At 51.5% G+C, this 25,472-nt stretch overlaps 2 protein-coding genes across 2 annotated transcripts; one reads left to right on the plus strand and one right to left on the minus strand.

The window, feature by feature from the left end:
- Nucleotides 1–349: 349 nt before the first annotated feature.
- Nucleotides 350–19,899, minus strand: ARPC2 (actin related protein 2/3 complex subunit 2). Its single transcript, XM_071435173.1, has 10 exons — nt 19,717–19,899; nt 10,321–10,355; nt 9,252–9,364; nt 7,189–7,234; nt 6,376–6,562; nt 5,872–5,965; nt 3,493–3,619; nt 2,032–2,132; nt 1,583–1,683; nt 350–789 (listed from the first exon to the last, which is right to left on the minus strand). Exons 1-10 carry the CDS (start codon nt 19,788–19,790, stop codon nt 765–767), a joined length of 903 nt encoding a protein of 300 aa, XP_071291274.1. The 5' UTR covers nt 19,791–19,899; the 3' UTR covers nt 350–764.
- A 1,527-nt stretch (nt 19,900–21,426) lies between these two features.
- LOC139593805 (C-X-C chemokine receptor type 2-like) lies at nt 21,427–24,905 on the plus strand. The gene is made up of 2 exons (XM_071435174.1): nt 21,427–21,646; nt 23,504–24,905. The coding sequence occupies exon 2, from the start codon at nt 23,509–23,511 to the stop codon at nt 24,583–24,585; it is 1,077 nt and encodes a 358-aa protein (XP_071291275.1). The 5' UTR covers nt 21,427–21,646; nt 23,504–23,508; the 3' UTR covers nt 24,586–24,905.
- Nucleotides 24,906–25,472: the final 567 nt, after the last annotated feature.

Below are 25,472 nucleotides of genomic sequence, written 5' to 3' on the forward strand. Positions count from 1 at the left end.
GGGGAAGAGGATCTGGGGAGCTAGGCTCCCTCCTCAGGGATCTCCCTGGCATCCCACCACGGCCTGAGGATCAGTGGCAGAGACTCCCATCCTAGCTCTCCCTGCTAGGGGGAATGAAGAGGTCAGGATAGGAGGGTTCAGGTTGCTAGCTGAAGGAAGGAGAATCCTGCTCTGTACAGTCCAGGAGTTCCCTAACAGAACACGCTATTCCCAGATCTGCGTACTGCACCCAAAAGTTCACCAGAAGGCATATGTTCCACATTACAGGAACTATCTCCCTTGGGGCTGTGACTAAACACCCCTTCCAGGGCAAAGTCACGTGCATTAACAAGCCAAAGCCTCACAGTCCTTTAAGATAGAAAGATCTTCTTTATTAATGAACCCCAACAGTATTTCTTCAGATACAGGAGTTTTGAACTCAAATACTCAGAAGAAAACAAGTTAATATTGCATTATTCTCATAAGAAATACTGCAACTTATTTCCGGTAACATATTGCAAAGCGAAACAGCTTGAAAAGAAAAAAAAAATTAAAAAAGAAAAGAAATTAAGTCAATCAAACTGGAATTAAAGTTTTGTTTCTTGGAACGATCGAGTCCTCGCAAGCACAGCTCGTTTCTGCAGATTACTCCCCCAAGTGTCGTACAAACAGACCCCGATTGCTTGAATTCCTTATGAGCCCACAGAGGTGCAACATTAAAAGCTACGATTATGGGGTAGCAAGTGCCCCAACCTTCGTCCTCCGGCAGCCTCGGTGACTTGGTGTTAACGGGTTGTGAACGTCTTCCCCCTGGAAGGATGGAGAGAGGGGTCAGCACAGCCCCAGCAGCCTGTGGGGCTTGTGCTGGGGCACAGCTCTCGAAGCCAGGCAGGCACTGCTGGGTTGGAGCTCACAGGGTCTGTGGCTGCAGAACCAAGTCACAGGGCTGTGGGAAGGAGGGGCTAACTTTTGCAGAGGGGACAACCCTCCTGCCCCAAAGCAGCATGCAAAGGGGACATGACAGGACAAGCAGAGAAAAAAGGACACCAAGGGGGTCTAGGATAAGCAGAAGGTAAGGGACCTGAGTGAAACATGTTCACACAACTGCTCTCCTCCATGCACTTCCCTGTGAGCTGCTGTTCACAAGGAGGAGTTAGCCAGCATGGTGGCCTGGCCCCAGCCATCAGCTGGCCAAGGGCAGCCAGTGACTGAGGAGCTGCAAAACACTGGGCAGCAACACCTGGTCCAGTGCCCACAAACCCCAAGGAAGGACCTGGCTCCTCTCCCTTCCGTGAGCTGGAGCTGCCCCCAGACATGGACAAGGCAGCTCTAATATAACAGAGAAAAAGCCCCCAGGAATGCCACCAAGGGTTTGGTGGGGGGAAATGGAGATACCAGGGCTTGCAAGGCCATGTATGAGCCTTTTGTGAAGGACCTGCCAGCACAGGGTTTTGTCTCAGACCCAGCTCCTCACAGGACATCTGAGGCAGTAAGCTGTGGGTCACCCCCTGCCTGCCCAGGACTGCAGCGTGCCAAACTGAGCAAGACTGAGCTCATGACTGGCAGAGAAGCCCAGGCAGCCATGCCCTGCTTTGCTACTCACGTGATTGTTTTCATTTCTTTCTTCTCTGCGTCTGGACGGGCACGGTTGAGCACCTTGAGGAAATCTGACGTTTTCGCCCTCATACGCGTGTGAATATAGGCCTGTGTTTCATTAGGACAAAATGGGGACATGTCAGGAGCCTTTCTTCATAGCTGAGATTTCAGGACACATCAAAGCCAGGTCACTCTGAACAATTACCCTCGTTTCTGTTCTCAGAAAGGAAACAAACCAGATCCAAAAGGGAAAAATCCTACTTCACTGCTAGAATGGAAAGTCTTGTGTCCAAGAGCAGGGAGAAGGCAATGATGCATCACTTGCCACCCCTGCATGAGTGGGGAGGGCAGTGGCAGACTCTAATGAGCTCTCAAGGGGCACCCTGTCCCTGCTTCTCCCCTTCAGCAGCCAGGTTAGATGAGCTGAAGCCACCCTGTGTTCCCCAGCCCTCATACCTTCGAGCACTTGATGTGATAGTGCAGGTAGTCCCGGAATGTGTGGATCAGGTTTATGGTGTTGTCTCTGGCTGCAGCATTGGTGTGACGGGGGAACAGCACTGAAAGAAGAGGCCAACACAGACCATTAGTACCTCCTGAGGCTGCCAAGGCCTTCAGGATCAGGGCTGGAGGCTTCAGGGTGTGCTGCACTGAATCCCTGCCTTGCTCTCTATAAAGAACCCTTTACTCTTGACATGTACCAAGATTAAGCAGCACTTGTGATTTTAAATACAAGGCTTAAGAACACTTTTCCACATTTCCCACAGCAGCCCGTGCACTCTGGAGGACACAGGCAAGGCCAGGTGTCCAGAAACAATGGCACTGTAGGAAACCACATGATCAGTGCTTGGGAGATACAATTGGAGGAGCAAGCTGGGAGGCAGACCAGGGCGCCCAGCCCAGGCTGCTCAACCAATTTCAAGGTCCATTCTGCCCTGGGGTCCTGAAATTGGTTGTGGATCTTTGCCTGGCAGCTTGCCAGCCCTGTAACATAAGACAGACTTGGGTACAAGCAGGTAGCTTGCTCTTTCCATAAGCTGGTGCTCTGTTAGGTGTCCCAGATCTGAGGGCTGAAAGAACATTTTGTTTGGGTGATGATCTCACCTAAGACTGTCAGATCAGATAACTGGGAAATTTAGTCTCAACAAGAACAAAAGTATGTACCATCCTGGACCTCTTCTTTCCATAGCTGACAGCTGCCCAGGCCTCAAGGCACCATTTCCAGCACAGGAGGAGAGCAATGCTATCTTCACCTTTCCCTGCAGTGTCTGTGCTCCATCTCTGAGCTCCAAACTACAGGAATGCTGGCCTGAGACACCCTAATAACACACCCAAACATCTTGAAAGGACCTATCCCTTTCAACAGGGCAGGGTTTAGACTCCTCAACACTGCTACCCAGGGGGAAGTCATGGCTCTGCTGGCCAGCACCTCTGGCAGGGGAAAGTGGCTCATCAGTGTTTGGCCCAGAGCAAAGAGGCAGAGCTGGAGAAGCAGAATGCACTGCTCTGCTGCTGCTCTCTGACCGCCTCTGCTGATCAAGCACTGCACAGCTCCCTGCAGCTGGACTACCTACAAGTACAGTTGCATGAAAACTTTCACAAGAAACCTCTAGTTTCCAAAATATCACAGCAAAGCCACTCTTCCCTTTGCTTCCAAATACTGAACTTAATTTGTAGGCACACACTAAACTCACTGTCCACTTCCACATCTTCTTGCCCACAGCAGAGCTGTGGTGACCTGATACAGAAAAGGGACACTCCAAAGGGGGCACACAGGACAGAATGCAACCCCAGAGTCCTTGCAGCCCTGAACTGCCCACTTCAACACTCTGGGAAGGTGAATTCCTTTCTGCTTTTCATGCAGCAACAGGAACCTCTCTCCTCCCCAGGCATCCCCAAGCCTCAGAGCTGCCTGCTTACCAAAAGTGATGTAGCCAATATTATCGCCAACAGCTGCGTCCGTGTCTTTCAGCTCCAAGGGTGGCTCCCTGTGGCTGAAGAGCACCTGTGGGGCTGTGTGACTGGCCCGGCGCCCCTCCTTGAACTCCTGAACAAGACAAAGTGAAGGTGATTCCCACTGTGACCCTTCAGCAACATGCTGGGAAAGCAAATGGGCTTCCTCACTCCCAAAGGGCAATGAGCAGAAGGTGGCCCAGCTTTCCTTGAATTGATTAAGTTCATCAGGCCAAACACCCTGAAAGTAACTCTTTTTCCCAGCAAAACCAGCCCAAAATGCATGGCTGTCCTGGGTTTATACATGACCATAGCACAGTCCCTCAGGTGGAGTGGCTTTCAGTGTGTCACACCCCTGCCATGGGTGTTTTGTGAAAGGGACACCTCAGTCTGAGCAAGCACATGAGACAGCACAGCTCCTGCTGGAACTTCAATGCTTCCAGTGAAAGTGCACAGTACCCATCACTCCCGAGGAACAGAAATTCTCAGGATGGCCTGCAAGGTCTCCATCACACCTAGTTCTGCCATTTGAGAAACCATCTCCCACAGGAGTCTGCCTAGGCATCAAGATGCATCTGGGGGCTTGAAGCTTGTATGTGAAGTCTGTTCCTCTTAATGCTTCCCTACACCTTGAAACAATACCTTCAGGCAGGGAGATCCCTTCTCCCACCTCACAGGAAATGTACTGGCTCTGCATTTCAGGAACTGTAAGGACCATCTCTGTGTGGGCTGGGAATGTCCAGAGACCATTCTTCTGCCCCAAGGCAGGGCAGTCTTCCCTCTGCCTCACTGACCTCCATCCCAACCTACACATTATCAGCTACCCTTGGCCTCTCCTCTGACCAGTTTCCCTGGGAAAGGCAGGGCATCCACATCCCTTTTAGAGTAGATTGCTGGGGTTTCCTTAATGAAATGCTTAGCTTGCACTTCTGCCTGCTTATGCCAGAGGGTGAAATGGTTCAAATGGCTTCACTGGTTAGTTAATGGTCACATTTTCTCCATGAGAGCCCAGATGAGCAGACACCATGCCCAGCTGCGTTATGCAAGAGCAATAGCTGGAGGGAAAGAGCCAGTGTGACTCAGAGTGGAAATTCCTGTGGCTGGGCAGAGGCAGGGTTTGCTGTTCTAAAAACCAAGAATTCGGGACATGGAGACTCCGGGACAGCTGCTGCCTTGAAGCACTGCCATCTTCCCAGGAACCTCACTAACCCCATTTTGTTCACATCATGCCTCCCTTCCCATTTCAAAAACTGAATTCCAGACTGAGGGATATGCTTGGTGCGGGAAAACCTCAAAGCCAGAGCAGATGTCTTGTCTGGAGCAAATGAACACAGCAAACAGAGCTGTGAAGACTTCCATTGCAACAGACCCCCTTCTGATGACACCCAACACGGGTACACTGGTCTCCAGCAAACTGGGCCAGTAACTTGCTGTCCATGAGCCTGTCAGCATGGCCTGGTGCCCTTGAATGGGTGGGTTAAAGGTCCCTGGAACACCCTGTAGGCCCTGCTCCATGGCCATGCCCAAACAGGAGGCTGGCTCCCCAGGAGCTTAAGCAGATGAGTGAGGTGGGCCAGTGGCACAGATGAACACAGGTACGAGCATGCATTGAGCCTCCCCAGCTGCACAGATGTCTGAGTTTCCCCAGGCTGCATGTAGTTGTTCACAGACATGCAAAGTGCTTACTACAAGTCTCTGAATGCTTCTCAGCTAAACAGCAATTGGAAAAGGTAGCTGAGTCCAGACTCAGCTGAGTCCAGTCCATAACCTGGCAATGGTTGGTTCAAGCCCACAAATTCAGTATATTCATAGCTCTAAAAAGTTGAGATTTGAGAGCTGTCACACTGAGCTGCTGAGTGTTCCTGCAGGATTTGAGCATTACCAGGATGAAACTTCAAGGTGAACACCATTCTCTGCTCATCCTCAGGCATGGCATGACATTATCTCACCCCTCCTCTCCCTTTACAGCCTCCTCAACATGCTCAGGTCCTCAGCTGGCTGGAGATCCCTACACCATAGCTATCCACACTACTGGGCCTCAATGTGGGGACTGAAGTATTCACTGGTGTTTCTCATGTGGTGTTTCTCATCTGTAACACATAATATGCTTGATTGTCCAAATGAGCAAGACTATTGATGATACAGATGCCAATGCAAGAGCCAGGAAAATACACTGTCTGTGCCTATTAGCATATTCTTCCATCCCAGTCCAGCATGGAGCAAAGCATTTTCATGTGTTAAACCGCCTTTGTGCTCACTTCAGCAGCTTATTTGGCAATGCTGCTTCAAGCAAGCAGGCATGTGAAGTGAGGACCAGACCCCTTCCCTGTAACTCAGTTTCCATACCTGCATAAACACCTTTCCAATCACCACATCATCGTCGTCCTTAAATACCGTGCTGAACACAACCGTGACACGGTCCTTCTTTGCCTCAACGTACCTGTAGGTGGCAGAGAGAGAACCCACCTGTGAACCAGAGCTAAGAAGTTCCAACTGGACAAGTCAAGTAGATACAACAGCCATTCACAGGCCTGGCTGCTGTAAATTTCCCCTCCCCTGAGACAGTATTTACAGGGAGCACAACATTTCTGCTGGGAGTGGCCAGTTCCTCTCCTGCATGCAGCCACAAGTGATGCCACTAACAGAGACTCTTGTGTAACATCCCAGCAGCCCGAGGCATAAGCATTACCCTAATGGGATACTTGTGGCAGCCTAGAACAGGCCCTTATTACCTTGGCCAAAGCATGGAGCAGGAGGATTTCCTGACTTTCCACCAAAACCTACAGCTGTGCACAGGAGCAGACTACTGACCACTGTCCAACCCCCGTGCTGTTTAGTTTGAACACTTACATTGTCTCATCATCCCTGTAGTGGATGACTGCTCTTTTTTCTCCTTCTTTGCCCTCTTCCTGGAATTTGAAATACTTCTCAAAGACTGAAGCAAAGCAGTTGCGCTTCAACATGCCGGCTTGGTGCACAATGGCATCCTTGTCTGCAGGAAGGTTCTCCAGGTCGTAGAGCAAAGAGACATTGTAACCTGGGAAAGGACAGCCAGTAGCTTTAATAATCTACATAGGGCCTTAATGAAAGCAGAGACTTTTTTTTAAGAGACACCTACAGTCCCACTTTGCCTTAAATCCTCCCAAAAGCCCCAGGGGTGAGTTATTCCCACTCCAAGCACTTGCCAAAAGCCATGCCTGAACTCAGCGTGTGGCCATGGCAACGTTCCCGGGGCTCCTTCCCAAGCTCCCAGACACACGTGCTGGCGGAACTGCTCCCAAGTTTTTGCAGTGAGTAGGAAGAGATGTTGTCACAGGTAACCATGGTTTTTCTGTGTCTTACAAAGCATCTTTGAGAAGAACAAAGACCCCAACCGTGAGGAACAGAGGCTTCCTGGAGGAGGACTGCATAAAGAATTACAGCTTGTGCTGCAAGCTACTTCATCCCTGACGTGTCTGAGCCACCTTTTAAATTGGCAATTTCAAACTGCAATGCATTGTATAGAGAGCTTCAGGTATCAAGCTCTTCAAGTGCGGCCTTCACATGAGCATTTCTCAGGTGACTTAAGTAAGTTTGGAATTCACACACACACACACACACACACACACACACAGACATACACACACAGACATACACACACAGAGTGAATGTTATTGCAGTTACCTGATTCAGGATTTACCAAGTAGCTTCCATAGACTTTCTTCAATACCTAGAAAAGAAATTAAACATTGAGTGCACAAGCTATCAAGACTTGTTTCCTCCTGCACAGCCTAGGCTATATTTGGTCTTCTTTTCGAAGTATCAAATTACAGCACCTGCCTCCCCTAGTCTAAGAGAACTTAGACAAATATTAAGTCATCAGCTTCTAGTGCTATTGGCTGTTCCTGGTCTAGGGAGGGCTCCCTGAACTCAACTGACAGGGGACATACTGCAGGAGAGGACTCAAAACCGGAACTCTTTCAAGTTCTTGCTAGTCGGAGTTGTGTGGGGAAAAAGACTTATAGCTCCTACCTTCAAAGGAGAACAATCAGCAGAGCCTGACACAACAGACCTGAGGGCTACCACTTTTCCTTCCATTCAAAGGCAGATGCAAAGTGTGCCTGGTCTCTCTCCTCACAGGATGGCAAGTTAGTTCAGAGCACACCATGGCCTGGTGATCACACACTGACTGTCTCAGCCTAGTGCACAAACAGATGGGGATCGAGAGGAGACTGCCACGCAGGCTTGGATGCCTCCCAGAAGCAGAACCGCCTACAGCACAGCAAAAACCTTTCTTCAAACGTAATTACTGCTGAATTTTACATCAATGGCAATTTCCAACTGAGCCATAGCTCTGTGTCAATGAGGGGGCTGGGAACAGGCCGTATTTCACAGAGAAGAACACAACAGTGTTGGGGCAGAACTGGCCCTCCTAGGATGACACCCACGACCACGTGGAAAGGATACACAGACTCTCTGCATGTCAAAACCTCCTTGCAGAGAGCCTGCCTGCAGTGGTGCAGGAAGATGCCCTGTCTTAGCAGGAAGCCCACTCTGCATTCCTCACAGTGGGGTTCCACCAAAGACAGAGCAGAAACAAGCAACGTTGTCGGCAGGGAAGTGCAGAAAGCAACATTATGACAACTGGAGACTGAAAAATGTAATTTCTATTTAGTACTTCCAAGCCAGTTCTGTGCAGATCCCATTTTCCTCTAAAAGTTTATAAAAGTTGCCTTTCACCACTACAATGGCTGCTGGTGCACAGTGCTGTCAGCCACTTGCCCACCAGAGGGATTTTCTTGGGATCACACACTGCACTGATCCTCACTATACATGCTGGGAAGGCTCCACCATTTGGGCTGCTTGGCACTCCTCATGCCAGCAGTGGTACCTTCAGTAGCAGGCAGTGCTGCACCTAGAAAGCTCTGCTTTCAGGAACCAGGAAAGCAGGACATTCAATCATATCTCTTCTGACTTAGGTGGGTCTTACAGCAATTCGCAGGAATTCACTTTGGGTCAAATCACCCATTTCTTACTAGACTCACAACAAACTGATGGAGAAGTTTCCTTGTTTTCTTCCAAGGACAGACACCCAGAGGCAAAAGCCTGCTGAAAAGCCCTGGGTGAACCCCATTCGCTACCATGTGGAGATTTGAAAACTGACTCAGGAACTGAGTCACACTTCCTGCCTTGCCATCCAACCACAGCTCAGAGAGGCTCATTTTTTCTACCATAAATGGCCCTCCGCAGCCACAGGGCCCAGTCAACAGGAACTGAGCCTGGGACTTCACACAGCAGCAGTGAAAAGGGAACCAGTCTGAAAACCAAGGTCTGCACACACAACAGGAGCCCAACACTTGCTCTCAAGTGTGGTTAGGAGTCAGAAGAGAAGCACCACAGCTCTGTCTTGGCACCTTCCTTCACTTGTGGGCTCAACACATCAGTCAGGGAAACTATTTCTACATGGTCAGGCTTCACTTTGAACTTGCGAAAGTAGTGGTGCGTTCTGCCTTTCAGGCTGCAGGGTCATACAGGATGACTACTTTTGCACCAGAGAGTGTGAACACATTTGCCCTTGTCTTTCAGCAAAGTGGGACTCCTGGCTGGCACAGGGTTGATCCTTTGACCAGTGTGAGATGGGAACACAGATGCTTCTCTAAGAGTCAAATGTTAGATCCATCAACATCACAAAGGCATTGCCATCAACACAGTATTTGTAGGCAGGAGGCCTGCAGATGCTTACTCACCTCATCAGCACCGTGTTCCTGGAGTTCCTTGTAGAATTTCAGAGAAATACTGACCATCACTTTTGTCTTGTCTCCATTGGGGTTTGAAATATGGTAAAGGACTCCATCAAAGTCTAAGAAGCAAGCAAGAGAAATGTGAGGGAACAGGAACCAGCCCCTATTTCTGAGGAAGGCTTTCCCTACAAGTTCTAGTAACTGCATAAAGCGACACTGCTCCTCTTGCTCCAGCCTTCACACAGACAGCAAGAGGGAAACTCGCAATTAAGGAAAATGGAAATGTCATGTAGGGAGACCTGGTATCATTCATAGGGCTGAAACAATTTTGACACCTGTCCATCACAGAAAGCTTTAGTCTAGTGTCATTTAGCATCCCTGGCAAGTCCACTTGTGCTCAATGCACAAGGATACAAACATGCAGAGACAGAGCCTTCTGGAGGGCCAGCACAGAAAGTGACTGACATGCCCACCAGGCCAGAGCTGCAGCCTGGAGGAGAAAACCTCTCTGCCAGCAAAGGCAGCGCAGCTGCCGCCTGCTGTGAGAGCTTCCACTTCACTGCAGAATGGGCAGGAGGGCAGGAGGAAGGGAAAGGCAACCCTCCAGCTACCTAGCAAGCTCCACTTCCCCACGGAGCTTTGCAGCTTACCCAGATTCCTGATAACAGAAGCAAAAAATCAGTTGCTGAATGAGTACTTGAACTTTCTTGGCATTTCTCTTCCTGAAGAGCAAACTTGAAGTGATGAATCCATTTTGCCTGTCACCCTAAGTCAGCTTCCTAACAACCCAAACCAGATGGTGCTAAAGACCTCATAACAAGTAGCACCAAGGGCAGGACTAGAGAACAGATGAGGTAAAAGAGAAGAGCTGTGTAGCAGGCACACACCAAAGCACTACCACCAGTGAACTCAATGCTCTAGGGAAGTCCCAGGGAAGGCAGACAGACAGACAAATAGTGGGGCAGCCAACTCTGGGGATACTGCAGGGTCTCCACATTGCCCCTGCCCAGTGGTGTGGGCAGACTGTTCAAGCCAGCCCTTAGTTCAGAAAAGTCAAGAGAGCTGTGGAGCTTACCTGCAAATGTTACTTCTACTGCCTCTGGTTTATTTCTAAAAAGCAAAGAAAACAAAGGAGGTAAATGAGAACTCTAACAGCAGCCTCCAAGCTGTAAAGGAAAGAGGATTAATTTCCAACACCTTATTTTTCACAGGCAGCCCTTCCTCAAAACTTTTATCTCCTGCTGTCCGACTAATAGTAACCTCTGAGAAGAGACCTTAGACTTCTTCCCCTTCCTATAAGCACCAGTTTTACCCCAGATGACATAAAATAGACTTTGAAGCTGGCACAGATTTCTAATATTTCTAGTTTATTAATAGATTTTGACATCACAGATTTCCAGTTAGAAATGCCTAAGAAAGCTACCCCTTCTAAGAAGTTTGTTTTCACAAGCACACGCTCTGTACAGAATGGCCATGACACAAGTTTTGGGACAGAGGATCTTTTGTAAGGTTCTGCAATACCAGTTCTGGAAGGACCTGAGTAATCCTTCCTGACACAGTGCCCCCTTTGCCATCAATACCAGTTCTGCAGATGCATTGATATAACTTGCTTGCAGAGAAGTTTTCCAAGTTGGGAAAGTATTAGTGTCAGGAGCAGATCAAAGAAGGGAAACTTTCCACACGTTCATTTCATCCTGCCCCCCTTCCAAAACACCCCAACATTTTGCCAATAGCCTCTGCAGAAAAACTGTAGCTCTGGATGTGCTCTAACACTGTCCTGAGTGGTCTCTGGGACCCCCATCAGCAACAAAACCCTTTGCAAGCCAAAGGCACATCACATCTCACACTGTGACTATGAAGATTGAACTGCTTCTTAACAAACCCTATTTTGACATTTGTTCATGATTTGTGAAAGAGTAGGACTCCATGAAAGATGTAACTGCTTTGGAAGGTCATTTCATTGGGATTGGCACTACATAACTGCTTTCACAGCTCCAAGGGGACTGGTATTAATAGGTCATTCTCCAACAGGGAATTGATGCAAAGGTATCTCCACTGCTGAGAGCAGGCATGGAAAATGAGAACAGGATAAAAATGCCAGTCTGCTACTGCTGTTTCACACTGTATCTCCATTTATTTTTCAAAAGTAGATAATATTCGAATACAGGCTAATAATGCTGCTGCTAACAGAAATCTAGTCTCTAACAGTTCATTCCCACCTGTCTGAACCAACATACTGAAATAACTCCCCAGAGTAAAGTTGTGGTCTCAGCTATGCTGCTGCTGCTGCCCAGAGACCAGCTTCAACTGTTTTGCCAAAACTTGCTCTTCCATACATTTATGTGCTGCTGGGTACTGGTTACACTGTGGTACATACCCTATGGAAGGTGGGGGGAAGTGATGACTCAATATCTATTTTCCCTGACAATATTGTGTAACAATTTAAATGATTTTATCTCAGCAGCAAGCATAGTTTTTTCCATCAGCTTTTCTGCAGCCAGCCTCATTCCTGGAAGGCAGAAATGACCACAATGTGATAAAACTCAAGCTGGGCAATACAGGGAGACCAGGACACTGCACTGCACTGATCCCACACACTCACCAGGGCAACAACATTTTACTCCAGCAGAAAGGGAGGAATTAACTCCCAGATGGAGAACCTAGGTGAAAATGAGGAGGTGTTCCTGCTTCTTAAAAGTGATCAGCTGTGAAAGGCATCAGCCCTTTTTTTGTCTGAAGGCTGGGGAGCCTTTGTCTTTTGTGCCACCTTGCTGAGGATAAAAACTACACACTTGAAAGAAGCAGAGCAAGGGCACCCAAAGCAGGTCCTTTCGTTTGAAAGCTGTGCCAGCTACCTGTGAACCTCTCTTGCTTTCATTTCTCCTCCCCAGCTGAGCCTGAGACAGGCTCAGCAGGCATCCCTGGCTGCTTATTTAGCTTGGGCTCTTGGAAAGGGGAGCAATTCCACAAGCATGTCCAAGCCACTTCTGCTCACTGAGGATGGCTCAGAGCAGAGATGAAAGAAAATCCCAGAGATCCCACTCGGTCAGTTGATGCAGACGTATTCCTCTTTTAGAGCACCACACTCAGACGTGGGAATCAGCTTGGATGGCAGTATAAATTCTTATAAAAAAAGAAACCTATGTAGGAAGCTTTAAAGATAGCACAGCCAGGCACATGAGAGCTAGGAATATTAAACAGGATGCGTCCTTAAACCTCTGTTCCATCTTCTCAGAATTACACCTTTCAAACCCTATTCCCCACATACATAGAGCTGACACCTCCCAGAGCCCCCACTCCCAGCAGAGCCTTCCAAACACAGCACCTCCCTCTGAGAAATGCAAGGAAGTGGCTGACAGTCCGTGCACTGGAGTGGTTTTGCTGAGGAAGGATGATTCCCCATCTGGTTGTCCTGTACCCAGGGGATGGCAGGAAGATCACTCATCACATCATTGAAGAAGCCAAGCCGAGCAAGACCATGTACAGGAGCCAGTTGATGGCTCTGCACAGAGCCTTTGTTCTGCACACAAAAGCTCACTGCTAACACAGCTGGGTTTGAGCCTGTTATTGTGCAAACGTCATTTCTTAGAGAAGTTATTTTAATGCTGATTTCCCAAGTGGCTCAGTTCCGGTACTCGGGGATGGTGAGGAGGGGGTGTATTTAAGGGAAAAGAAGGTAACTGGGCAGAACTTTGGGTACTGAATATTCAACCACTTCCCAGCACAGCCTCAGTGAAGCAAGAGCTCACGTGAGCTGCATACAGAGCTCCTTGCAGCCACGCTGGCCCTGTCACCTACAGCACAGTGGTTTTCTGCCTCACCGGGCACACACTTAAGTAACCCAGGCCTGGCCTGGCCCAGGGGAGGACAGGGAAGAGCACTGAAAGTGTGGCTGGGAGCAAAGTGAGCCCCCTTAGCCTTTCACAGTTCATGAGCTTTACAATCACAGTGTTTAAAGTGCTTCTATTTATTTCTCTGGCTCACCTCATCAAAACTACCCTGGCTACTCAAAATTTTTCTCCAACAGAAAAACCACTCCTTTTGCTACCTGGATTGTTGTTTCCACCTCAAGAAGTCCCCAGGCAGAAGAGAGAGGAGCTCTCACCTCCAGGGTTCCATAGTTTCTGGATTAGCAACAACACACATGTTCACTTCCCCCTGACCTTCCAGCAACCCCATCTTCTACCACCGGAAATAACTCTATGGAGGCACAATGTGTCCTCTCCGTGTTCTGTCCTTCTTGTTCTTGTGCCAGCCACGGCTCAGTGCAGAGGATTCACAGAAGGCCTGGGATGGGGTCTGCACCACTGAGTGTGGGTACCAGCTACTGCCAGGTTACTGGCATGATCCCAAAAAGCTCTGTCGGTCTAGCATGCTCTGGTGTCCCTTGCTTCCATGAGGAGGTTCTCCACACCCTAGCTATATTCAGAGGATTTCAGACAGGACACCTCATCCACTCCTGGGGCAGAGAGTCTGCTGTGACCCCTGCAAGCTCCTCACCTCCAATGCTTCTTGAACCACAGCATCCCTCAGTGACCTTCCCTGCTTGCTACCCTCTGCCCTGAATGGACAATAAAACCAGCTCATACCAGGAATAACTGAGATGGCTTCTCTCTGCACTGAATACAGACCAGACCTTTCTGCAAACCCCTGCCTGAACTCTGATGCTAAAATGGCAGCTGTTCCCAGCAGCAGTCTGTTTTGTGATAACAGTTATCAGGTCTGAAGTCAAACCCACACCAAATCCCATCTGCCCTCTGCTTGTAACAATAAAAGACCCTGACAGGTTTTACGTCTTCTTGCCTGTGCTCCTTCTATTAATCTCGAAATGGCTCCTACGCCCTGTCTATCTAATACAGGGCCAGCTCCAAATCAGATTTTTCACCCCGGCAGAACATCCGTGAAGAGCCACAGGTGCCCATGGAGAGAACCAGCGAGCACTTAAGAGCAATAGCAAATCTTTTTTCTGACAGCACTTCCTCATTTGATTCAGAGAACTTCCCTGTTTCATTCTCAGGCCACAAAGGCTCTTAGCTGTATGATATGACAAATTTAAGAACTGGGCTGACAACCATACTGAAGCATCTTCCACACCACAATGAAGGCCTCTACCAAATAATGGAGAACGGCAATTATTTCAAAAGCTGCAGGCATGCAGATACTCTAACCTCTTGTCCTATAGGAGAGGGAGAAAAAAAGGGGTATTTCAAATCTTAAAGCTCTGAGCAGAGCTTTCAGATCACCAGAGTCAACATACAATTTAGATAAAGTGAGCCAGATTCAGTGACAGACTGCAGGCTCTTGATACAGAAAGGTCACCTCAATAAAAAAATTTATGAGCAATGACTAAAATTCTCTGAACAGTTCCTCCACTTCTGGGCCCCGCTCAGCTAACAAAAGCCTCTCTGCGTAAGCTGCAGGAGCATATGCAACCAAGGAGCTCCCGTAGCTCTGGCAGCACACCCACCATGAACACGAGCAGGAGTGCTCTGTCAGTGGGTGGTGCTGAGCTGTGTACAGCACCCTACACATGCCAATTCTCCCCTCCTGGTTAAGTGACCCCTCCATTCCCAAGCTTTTCCCTTGCTGTGTGCCTGATAGCCTGGAGGAGCGGGCTGGTAGGAAAGCAGTGGGATTCACAGTGGACAGAGCACAGATGGTCCTGCAGCATGCTGGCACTGGCAGATCCCCTTCCAGCCAGATCTTTGTCCTCAGCTGTCTTCCGTCCTCAGCTGTAGGCAGCTAGCCTGTGGTTCCCCACCAGAGTTGTGCCAAGTCTCTAGGTAAGAACCTCATTTTGCACACACTTTTACTGTGTTTCTTTAGTACAGTGATGGACACCTACTCTTCTCTGCTGTCGAGCATTGGTGGCTGCAGTGAGAACCACTCTCTGAAGATAAAACAGAGCAGGCTCCTCTTAGGAACTAAGATAAAAACTGAGGCTGGAGTGATGACAGAACCTAACCTGTGAAAGCCTAACACTTTTCAGATCTGGCTTTTCTTCCCTCCTGCTCCCTGTGCTGTTGCACAAGAGCGGAGCATTATCTACTTCCAGACAGAGGTGGTTCACAGTCCACTGTTAATGCTAAGTCACATTCCCTGATGTCCGAGCACTCTGCAGTCAGGCAGACTGAGTTTCAGCAGGTGAGGCTGTGCCTGGAGGAATGTGCAGCTCCAGGCTGGGCTTGTGAGGACACTAAGCCAGCAGCTGCCACTGCTGCTGAAGGAGGGAGATCTGATCCCTGCTCCATGGCTGCACCATGGTGAGCAGCCATGACACAACGAGATGAGGAAACTCATCTAAGCTAAACTCATCTAAGCTAAAAATACCCAGTTTTGCCTGTTTAATGTTAACCTAGGTCACTTCCCCAACTCCATTTCCCTTGAAGCCACAAAAATGGCTGTGTCAGCAAGAACAAGGGGGTGGCAGAGGAACAATCTGGTTTTGGTGTGGGTCTCTGAGCATCCCTGAAGCACTGGAGCCACATATAACCACAACTACTCCTGAAGAGAGTTCCTCAGTAATGCCCTGCAGGATTTAAAGCTCTTCTACCCTCCCAGCACATCAACAGCCTCCAGACACTCCTGTCTCCCCATGATGAACTCACTTCAAGTAACACCATGAACACAAAGTTCTCACTGCCTGGTTTCAGCCAGGGTTCAGCCTCTGTGTCTGAAAGGCTCAGCTCTGCAGCACACACTCATCAAGTGACTGCAGATGGGAAACACCATAAAGCAGGTGGGTGCAGCTTCAGCCCAGCTCCTACCGGCTCACGGGAATCATCACTCTGCATCAGGGAAGTCCAAGCTTCAGTTGATTTCCTATGCAGCTAATTGTCAGGGAGCCCTGCAGAGCTGTACCTACTAATGGCTGTAAAGAAACCAACAATTTAAATCTGTGATTCTCTTCCCTCCGCCCCCAACCTAGGAAAAGGCATGCTGTACCCCAGCTATGCAAACTTGTGTTCTTTGGCACAGTGGGTAAATAATAAGTAACAGTTTGAGACAGATGATTAATTGACTAAAGATTTTGGGTAAGCTATGTATGACTGGAAAACCAAACCCTAAGACCAAAGCCCTGTGCCACACTTTCCCTGGGGTTAGTTAAATTAGTGCAGGACAAAACTGGACGGCAAATTTGCTAGTGTCAAACACAATGAGTATTCATCAGACACAGGACACAATCATCAAAATGTTTTATGCTTAAAGTGTTTGTGGGTTTTTTTAATGTCTGTGCAGTTAGCAAAGGAAAGCAATGATGAGAAACAGGATTTTCCAACTGGTAGAGTTCCTCTCCTCACGCGACACTTCTATAAGAAATGGGAAAACTCATCCGTGACACGAGCTTCCAGGCAACATCTCATGTACAAATGAATTGGTCAAAAGCTTATGGAAGCTTCCTCTTGACATGAAAAAAGGTCATGAGCCAACCTCATTTCAATAAACTTATTTCCAGATACTGACCAGATATTCCACATTGCAGCAGCAAATTCCTAAGTCAAGTTATTTCAAGAGATTCCGGTAGCTTTAGGTTTTTATTTTAAAATGTGGTTAGTTTAAGAGAATAGATTTAAACACAGAAATTACTAGACCTAAGTAAGGAAAAAAAAATCAGATGCATTGAAGTCCATCATCTTTTACTATCTTGATCTAAATCCTGTTTCAATAGTGGCTGTCCAAGGAGGTGAGATTTCCATAGGGACTGCCTACAAAACCAAATTAAATTTGAAATTACCCTATTTACAGGTGGATGCTGCCGAGCCCCAAGGACCTTGTCCAGGGAGTACTCTTAGAGGTGGGTTAGGCCCTGTCTCAAGTGCTGATCTCTGTCTGCAGTCCTGCCAAGGTACCTTTCACACTGGGAACTCCAGGGACAGCTGATGGACCTCCACGCAGAGCAGATTTTGACATATATGACAATAATGGCAGTTAATGAATTCCATCTTTTACAAGTGACCTAGTTCTATATGACAAGGTGAAATGTGGAGTGTCTCCCACCTGACAGCCCAGGAAAGCTCTGCAGGAACCTGCCAAACTATGGCTGCGCTGCAGTAGAGGGGAGCAACACAGCCCATGTCACAGGACAAGTCTCTGGCACTGGATTTGGAAATGAGCCCTGCCCTGCCCCACTTGCGGGCTGGTGCTGAAGCCACCAGGCACACCTGGCTCTGAGACAACCACTATTGACAAATCCCTGCATCACATCTGCTGCACTTTAGGGCTAGAGCAAATAATGTAAACCCAACTCTGCCCCAGTGCCCAGACTCACTCCTCCCAGTCACCAAATTCTTCAAGGCTTGACCTTGCCCTGACTATCCTGTGCTCGGCCCCAAGATACACCTTGGAAAACCATCACCAAAATAGCAAAATACAGGAAATCCCTTCCTGCCTCCAGGCTGAGCACCACAGGAATAACCCAAGAGCTGTGGCCATAGGAAAAAGAAATAACTTGAATAAATGTTTTAAAACATCCATTCCTTAGAAGACCTGAAAGCAGGAGAAACCTCCCTGCACTTGCCTGCATGGGGGACCCCAGAACAAGCACAGAAGAAAATTCAGAAGTAAATGTCTTCCTCACATTCAGCAACACACTCAAGGCACAAAACTTATCTAGAAACGCCATCTAAAGAACAGAACATGCCACAGATGACTAAAAGGTAGAAGCAGAGCACCATCAGCCACCCGACAAATTGATCCAGGAACAATCAGTATGTCAGGCACACGTGCCAACACACAAGTGAGGTGGCTTTGCCATGCAGCAAAATGGAAATCTCAGGGGCCTGCAGGCTGCTGCAGGGCAAGCAAGCACAGCTCTGCTCACAGAGTCAGAGTTTTGGGGTGCATCTAAAGCTGCAAACTGCCCCTCCACATCAGCTCAACACAGAGACACATGCATGTTCTTCCCTCTCCATCAGGAAGAGTGCCTCGGCACAGACAAGCTGTTCTGACACTCACTGTGAAGCTCTGTACATGCCATATTTTCTAATGGAAGTGGCTGCAATACAGTGGTCACCTGGGAGCTCTCTCTGCCCAGTGCTGCGCCTGTACTCTGGGGAAACTTGTTGCATTTAATGATCAGGGCTCAAGACAAATCAAAATCTGGGAGAAGCTCAGCTGTCCTCCAAGGCAGAGCAGCCTGCATAATTATTTTATGGAAAAAAAACCCCTCCAAAACAAAACAGGGATCTGAGCAACAAGTCAACTGAGAGTGGGGGCAAAGCAGAGTAAGTGACCTCCGACAACGTTCTGCATGCAAAAGGCTGAGAGCTTCAAAAATCGCTGGAGGAAAAAAAGGTAACACAGAAAAAAGCACCTGCCTGGGGGGTCCTTTCCTGGAGCAGCCTGAGCCCTGCCTTATGAGGCGCCAGGGCAGGCTCCACCCCAGAGATAACACCACTGCTCTGCCTCTCAAGGCTTTGTGTCTGTACAAAGGTGTCTCAGTCAGCAGACAGTGCATCGAACCCACAGGCCACTCGGTTGCAGATAAGGACATTGATACTTTAAGGGGCTTCCTTCCAAGCTAAGCTGGGTCCTCTCAAGCATCTTTTTGCCCTGGTGCAATACTCAGTAAAAAAACCCACTGGCTCCCCAGGGACTGAACCGTCCCAGTCAGAGATGTGGGTGTGAACTAGACCCCCAGCCTGTTCCCCGAGGCCAGGACACCCACCAGGCTGGCACCAGTGGCCGTGGCTGACCCGTGTGCCTGTATCCCTTCTACTTGAAAGAGCAAAGAGGGAACACGCTGGAATTTGCTCTTCAGCCCAAAGCAAAAGGCTGAGGCCATGACTCCATACTCAAGCTTCCTGTTCCCGCCTCCCCCTACACATTCTGTACCAGCGCTGGCACCAGGCTGATGAAGCCCACTTTACTCAAAGCAAACACCCTGCAAATCCACCTTCCTCCCTTCCCAACTTCCTCCTTGTCCAGGCCCTGTCCTCCAGTCCACCCCAGCACGGCAATCTGCGGTATACCCTTCCCAGATTCGTCCTGGTCTCCCGGGGCTCTCCATTGCTCCGGCACTAACGACCCATCCAGCCCAACTGTCCCCTCCAACACTGCCCTGTCCCGCTCTGCTCCCTCATTCCCCAGGCTTTCCCTGTGCCCAAGCTCTGCCCATCCCCGCCGCCCGCAGCTCAGGTCCCGCACCCGGACCACCCCCTCCCAGCCCGGCATCCTGCAGGCCCCCACCCGTGCCCGCTCTGCCCTCCTCGTTCCCGGGCCGCCCTCCGGTAGCACAGCACCCGCTGGCTCGGCGCCGCTCCCCGGCCCCACATCCTGCCTTGTCACCGTGCCCCGGCACCGTGCCCCACCTTCCGCCCCTCTCAGCCCCATCCTGCCCCGGCACCACCCGCCAGGCTCTGCTCCGTGCCCGGGCGCCTGGCACGGCCCGGGCCCCGCCAGCCACCGCCCCCTCGCCCCTCCCTTGGTCCGCGGACCCGTCCCCGCCCTGCCCTGGCCCCCCTGTCCCTACCCGGCGGCCGCGCCCTCGAACTTGAGCGTGAGGGTCTCCTCGATGATGCGGTTGTTGACCTCGAGCAGGATCATGTCGGTGCCGGGAGCGGCTCTGAGGGAGCCGAGCCCGCTGCGCGCACCGGGGACCCGCCCGAGCCTGCGCCGCCGCTTCCGCTCTCGCGCCCGCGCGTCACTTCCGGCTCGGCGTCGGCGCCACCGCCCCGCCTTCGCCACGCCCACACGAAATGACGTCACAAGGAGCCCCGCCCCGCGGCGGGCGGGAAAGGGGGAGGGGGGGTCCCCAAATGTGGTGGGACACGGCGGTGTCCCCTAAATGCGGTGGGACACGGGGGTGTGCCCCGAGTGCGGTGGGACACGGGGGTGTGCCCCGAATGCGGTGGGACACGGGGGTGTGCCCTAAATAGGGTGGGACACAAGTGCAGGGGTGCACTGGGGGATCCTCGTGGTATGGGCATCACGGCGAGCCGGGGTGAGGCAGGGATATGTGGGGTGCCTGCGGTTTGGAAGTCCCCAAGAGTGTGAGGTTCCCTCCCCCCCCCCCCCCCCCCCCCCCCCCGTTAATTGAATGCTCACCGTGTTGGGCGTCCCCGAAACAGTGGGGTGCCCTTAGGATTATAGGAGTGACCTAGGAAGCAGCAGGTGTGCCCCAGTGTATGGGGGTCTGTGTAAGAATTGGTGCCCCCGCAATATGGGGGTGCTTACAGGGAAAAATGGTGTCTTGCAAAATGGATAATTTCACAGCTACAGGGACTCAAAAATGTGAGGTGACACAGGGAATGGGGGTATCCTAGGGGGGCTGTAATGGTGCCCTGGAGCTGGGGTTTGCCCAAAACTGGGCAGGTGTTCCCACAGAGAATAGGAGTGTCCTTGAGTCTGTGGGGATACCCAAGGCATATGATGGTGGCACTTACCAGGTGCCCCAAAACGTGGGTTACCCTATGACTGACAAGCATGGAAAGCTGTGAGGATGGGGGTGCTTACAGTGTTTGTGAGAGCCCCAGATTAATGAGGGTGCATGGGGAATGCCCTTGTGTGCAGTTCTCCCCTAAAAGCAATGGGGGCACTCAGAGCCACAGCACTCCCTAAGTCTGTGGGGCTGGCACAGGGGCACGGCTCTGTCTGGTGGCATTGATGGCATGGCTTGGCTTGGCTTAGCTTGGCAAGGCACAGCCAGGGCAGGAGGAACATGGGACTCTACTCTAGGGGGATCCCCCACAGCAACCCCCAAGAGAAGGCAACCAGCCTTGCAGTGCCCCTGTGCATCCCCCAAATGCTGACACCACCCTTGCTCTGTCAGTGGGGAAACTGAGGCACAGAGCCCTGCATTGCCATCACCCACTGGCCATGGCCTTGGAGACCTTCTGCTCTCCTGGGGGGACTGCAGCACACAGGGGTGCCTTGAAGGGGATGCCCTCATCCACGGAGGACCTGGGGACAAACTGGAGACCCCCAGATGGAGACCCCCGGGGTCCATCATCGCAGGGATGGCAATGAACCCCTGGGTGCACCCCCCATGCAGGATGGCCTGGGACATCCTGGGACAGGATGGGACAGGAGGGTGACAGAGGGCTGCGCGCTCCCCTCGGACTGGGAAAGGCATCTGGGGGGACCACAGAAGGGTCCATTTGGCTGCCACTTCCGCTTCATTCTGGGAGAAGATTTTGCAACATTTCCTCCCCGGGCAGTATAAAGTGGGCGGTGGAGGGAAGGGGTGCTGGGAGGTGGCACAGCTGCAGGCGCAGGTGAGGGATCCTCTGGCTGGAGAGATCCCTGGGTCTGGGGCTGCCCTGCATCCCACCACACTTTGTACCGGAGCCCTTTGGAGGTGACATCTGGATTTAAACCTGTACCTGTGTGCTTCCCAGTGAGAAACAACTTGGGATCAGGAGAAGACTCCACATTTGAGGGGACGGCGACAGCAGCAAGCAGTGAGTCCGTGGGGTGTGCCACTGGAGATTGTGGCTTTCCTTGGGCTTTGACAGCTCCCATCTGAGCCCCATCAATTTCCACTCTGGGAGCTGGGGTGGGTTGCTGCAGCTGCCCAAGAGGCTGCTTGGTAGAGGAAGGTGGTGGGTGAGAATGCCCAAGGCTGTGCTGAGGGCTCATCTGGGGTGCAAACCCTCCATAGTCTCCAGGGACATCAACTTCGGGTGCCATGGGGAAAAAAACCTGCTCCTATTTCCTTGCACAGTGATGAGCTAGGAGGATCCTTCCCCATGGCATGTCCCTCTTTCCTCCCCACTGGGAGCCCCAGAGCCACCCCATTGTCCCCAAGCCCTGCCAGGGTCAGGAGGGGAAATGGAGTGCTGCTTGTTCCTCTCATCTGGGCCAGCTGTGGGGTGTCTGTGTGTGCTGTACCCAGGGAATACATGTTTCCAGAGGAACCACCAGGGTTTTGGAGTGGGGAGGCAGAAAGCAGCAGCCAGAAATAGATGCAGGGGAAGTACTGGCATCAGGCTCTGCCCCGTGCCTGTGGGAGCCCCACTAGGGAGGACATTCCCCCATCAGCACTGGCAGCATCCCTGGTTGCAGTCCTCCGGGATGCTGATGTCTCAGCATCCCAGCATCACCACCCTGGGGTTACCATCCCAGGATTTCCATCCCTGGATCACTGCAAGAGAGGATAAGCAGAGCCAGGGACAGATTTTTCTGGGCGGTGGCACCAGCCCAGCTGCAACAGGGAGTTCATATCAGTCAAAAGGGGAAAGTCAGTTCCAGAGATGGTTTGGGTTCAAACAGGGCCAGCTTGGAGCCCCCAGCACTGGGGGGACTCAGCACCCCAAGCAGTCCTGGAATCTCCAAGCCCTGGAAGGGTTGGGGGCTCAGAAATGGGACAGAGGGGTGAAACCAGAGTGAAACAAGAGTCCAGATCCATTCTGGGAGAAGACTGAAAGCCAGTGGTCCTTGGGGAGGCAGGAACGGAGCAAGCTCACCGTCTCCTATGTGTGAGGAGACAGGAAAAGCGACTGGCACCTGTGATTTCCCCATTGAGGCCAAGCACGGGGGGACACGGCAGTGCCCAGCTGAGCAACAGGAAAACCAGAGATGTAATATTTCCAAAGCTGCCTGCAAAGTGCGACATGTCTTTCCGCCCGGGGCTTGAAACCACTCCCGCAGGAGCAAAACCAGTGTTGCCAGGTGGAAGAAGGGCACAAAAACACCTTCAGACCTTCCTGAGTGCTGCTGCCCAGGCACCATGACCACAGCCTTGCTGCTGGCTGAGGTGGCAGGAAGGGCAGCTCCCTTCCAGGCATCACAGCAGCAATACTTGAGGGGGTGGAGAGGCTGGAGGGATACAGGGGTTCTTGAAGAACTTTGTAGGTGCCTGAGGGGCCCTGAGATAGCCAAAGAGCTGAGAGGCTTTTGAAGGACCCACAGTAAGCAGGGTAGCCCAGGGTTTCTGGAGGAGCCGGATGTCTCCTGGAGGGATGTGATGCTACATTGATGGGGAAGCCTCTCAAACTGAGAAAAGATGATCATTCTGTGGGGGAACCTCTTCCACAGAAGTCAGGAAAGGAACAGGATTGGGGTGAGATGCAGGAGACTGAGGCATGCAGGGGTTGTTTTACAAGGGGGTATATGAGGAGCAGTGTTTACCTGCAGTACTGACCATCCACAGTGTGGATGCTGTGTCCTCCATCACAGTGGAGTGATGAAGGACTGCTGCCCACTGGCTGGGAGGGGACCTGGGGGACAATGGAAATGCCAGAGGACCCAGAGATGCTGTCACCCCTGGTCCACAACACTGCCACCCCACCCAGCTCATGCCATTCTGTGCTCCACAGGCAAAATGGAGTCCTTGTCCTACAGTGGGGATCTCTCCAACATCTTGTACCTTTACAACTACACCTATGACTACAGCACAGCCATGCCTGACACTGCTATCTCATCCTCTCCGTGCCGGCCTGAAAGCTCTGCCCTCAACAAGTACCTGGTGGTGGTGATCTACTGCCTCGTCTTCATCCTCAGTGTGGTGGGGAACGGGCTGGTGGTGCTGGTGGTGACCTCCATCCACACCAGCCGCTCTGTCACCGACGTCTACTTGCTCAACCTGGCCGTGGCAGACCTGCTCTTCGCTTTGACCCTGCCGCTCTGGGCAGCCTACCGAGCCCACGAGTGGGTCTTTGGCACTGTGATGTGCAAAGCCATCTCCGTGCTGCAGGAAGCCAACTTCTACAGTGGCATCCTTCTGCTGGCCTGCATTAGCGTGGACCGCTACCTGGCCATCGTCTACGCCACACGGGCTGCCACTGAGAAGAGGCACTGGGTGAAGTTTGTCTGCTTGGGCATCTGGGTTTTCTCCACGCTGCTCTCCCTGCCAGTGCTGCTCTTCCGTGAGGCTTTCCGCTCGCCCAACAACGGCACCGTGTGCTATGAGCGCATCAGCGGCGAGGACACGGCCAAGTGGCGGGTGGTGCTGCGGATCCTGCCGCAGACCTTCGGCTTCATCTTGCCCCTGCTGGTGATGCTCTTCTGCTATGGCGTCACCATCCACACCCTCCTGCAGACCAAGAATGCCCAGAAGCAGCGGGCCATGAAGGTTATCTTCGCTGTGGTGCTGGTCTTCCTCATCTGCTGGCTGCCCTACAACATCACACTGGTGAGCGACACCCTCATGAGGATGCGTGCCATTGCCGAGACCTGTGAGAGGAGGAACAGCATCGACACAGCCCTCTCTATCACGCAGGTCCTGGGCTTTGCCCACAGCTGCATCAACCCTATCATCTATGCCTTCATCGGTCAAAAGTTTCGCAACAGCTTCCTCAAGATCCTAGCGCAGCGTGGGCTGATCAGCAAGGATGCTGTTGCCCGTTACGGCCGCGCCTCCTATGCCTCCACCTCTGGCAATACATCCACCACCCTCTGAGCTCTTCTAGGACCCAGCCCTTGTGGGTACCAGCATATCCAAGCACCCCACACACCTCAGCATCCTCATCCAGCCCCCTGGAAAGTGGGTGGTGATGCCATGGGGGTGGGCAGGGCCACGATTGGACGCTGGACCCCAGCTGGAAGGGGGCTTGGATGGCAAGGTGGTAGGACCCCATTGCCAGGGGAGTGATGTCAACTCTCCACCCTTCCCTCTCTTTGGGACAAAGCCTGTGACCCTGTGGACTCTGTGAGCCTGCTGTGGGGATGGTGTATTTACCCGATGACCATCCAGCAATAAAGGAGTTGATGGGTTTGTCACCCATGTCTGCCTCCTCTTTGCCACGGGAAGGGACATGGCAGGTCAGGGCCAGGGCACCTCCCTGGCGACAGTGCCAAAACAGTGCTGCCTGCTGAGCCTGTCAGAGTGTGGGTAACCCTTCTTCCAGGACAGGGTTCAGCATCCTGTACATCCCCACAGGGGACCCAAGCCCAGGTTTTGCTTCCTACAGCTCCCCAGACAGGTCCTGGCACTTCGATAATCTCTATGTGGAGTGTATCCCACCTGGGGACAAAGTCATTCCCTTTCCAACCCAATCTCAGCCCCAGCAGAGCAAATCATTGAAAGATCTCTGAGCAGCCCCTTACACCGAGCCAGCCCTGTGACCCCTGCCTGAAGGGTACCAGCACCCCAGGCACCCCCTCTCCCCGCCAGCCACGGTGTCAGGAGATTGTTGTGCAAAGGGCTGGGAACCTGTGCCTTACACAACCGGGATGTTTCCGCCCTGGCTTGGGCAACTGGGGCTGACACTTGACTGGGGTCAAGGAGCTGAAGAGGGGACTGTGACCCTGCTAAGGAGTCTCTTTCCACTCTGTGTGCCAAGCCTC

The sequence above is a fragment of the Agelaius tricolor genome, unplaced genomic scaffold, assembly GCF_023055355.1.
Source record: "Agelaius tricolor isolate 1412-34295 unplaced genomic scaffold, bAgeTri1.0.p SCAF_10, whole genome shotgun sequence".
NCBI classification, from domain to species: Eukaryota; Metazoa; Chordata; class Aves; order Passeriformes; family Icteridae; genus Agelaius; species Agelaius tricolor.

What these genes read in the sequence shown, in the direction of transcription:
- ARPC2 (XM_071435173.1), bottom strand. Translation starts at nt 19,790, where the DNA reads ATGATCCTGCTCGAGGTCAACAACCGCATCATCGAGGAGACCCTCACG. An exon ending in TACAGGGATGATGAGACAAT is followed by an intron (nt 5,966 to 6,375) that starts GTAAGTGTTCAA and finishes TGCCACCTACAG; the next exon opens with GTACGTTGAGGCAAAGAAGG. An exon ending in ATCACATCAAGTGCTCGAAG is followed by an intron (nt 1,684 to 2,031) that starts GTATGAGGGCTG and finishes AATGAAACACAG; the next exon opens with GCCTATATTCACACGCGTAT.
- LOC139593805 (XM_071435174.1), top strand. Translation starts at nt 23,509, where the DNA reads ATGGAGTCCTTGTCCTACAGTGGGGATCTCTCCAACATCTTGTACCTT.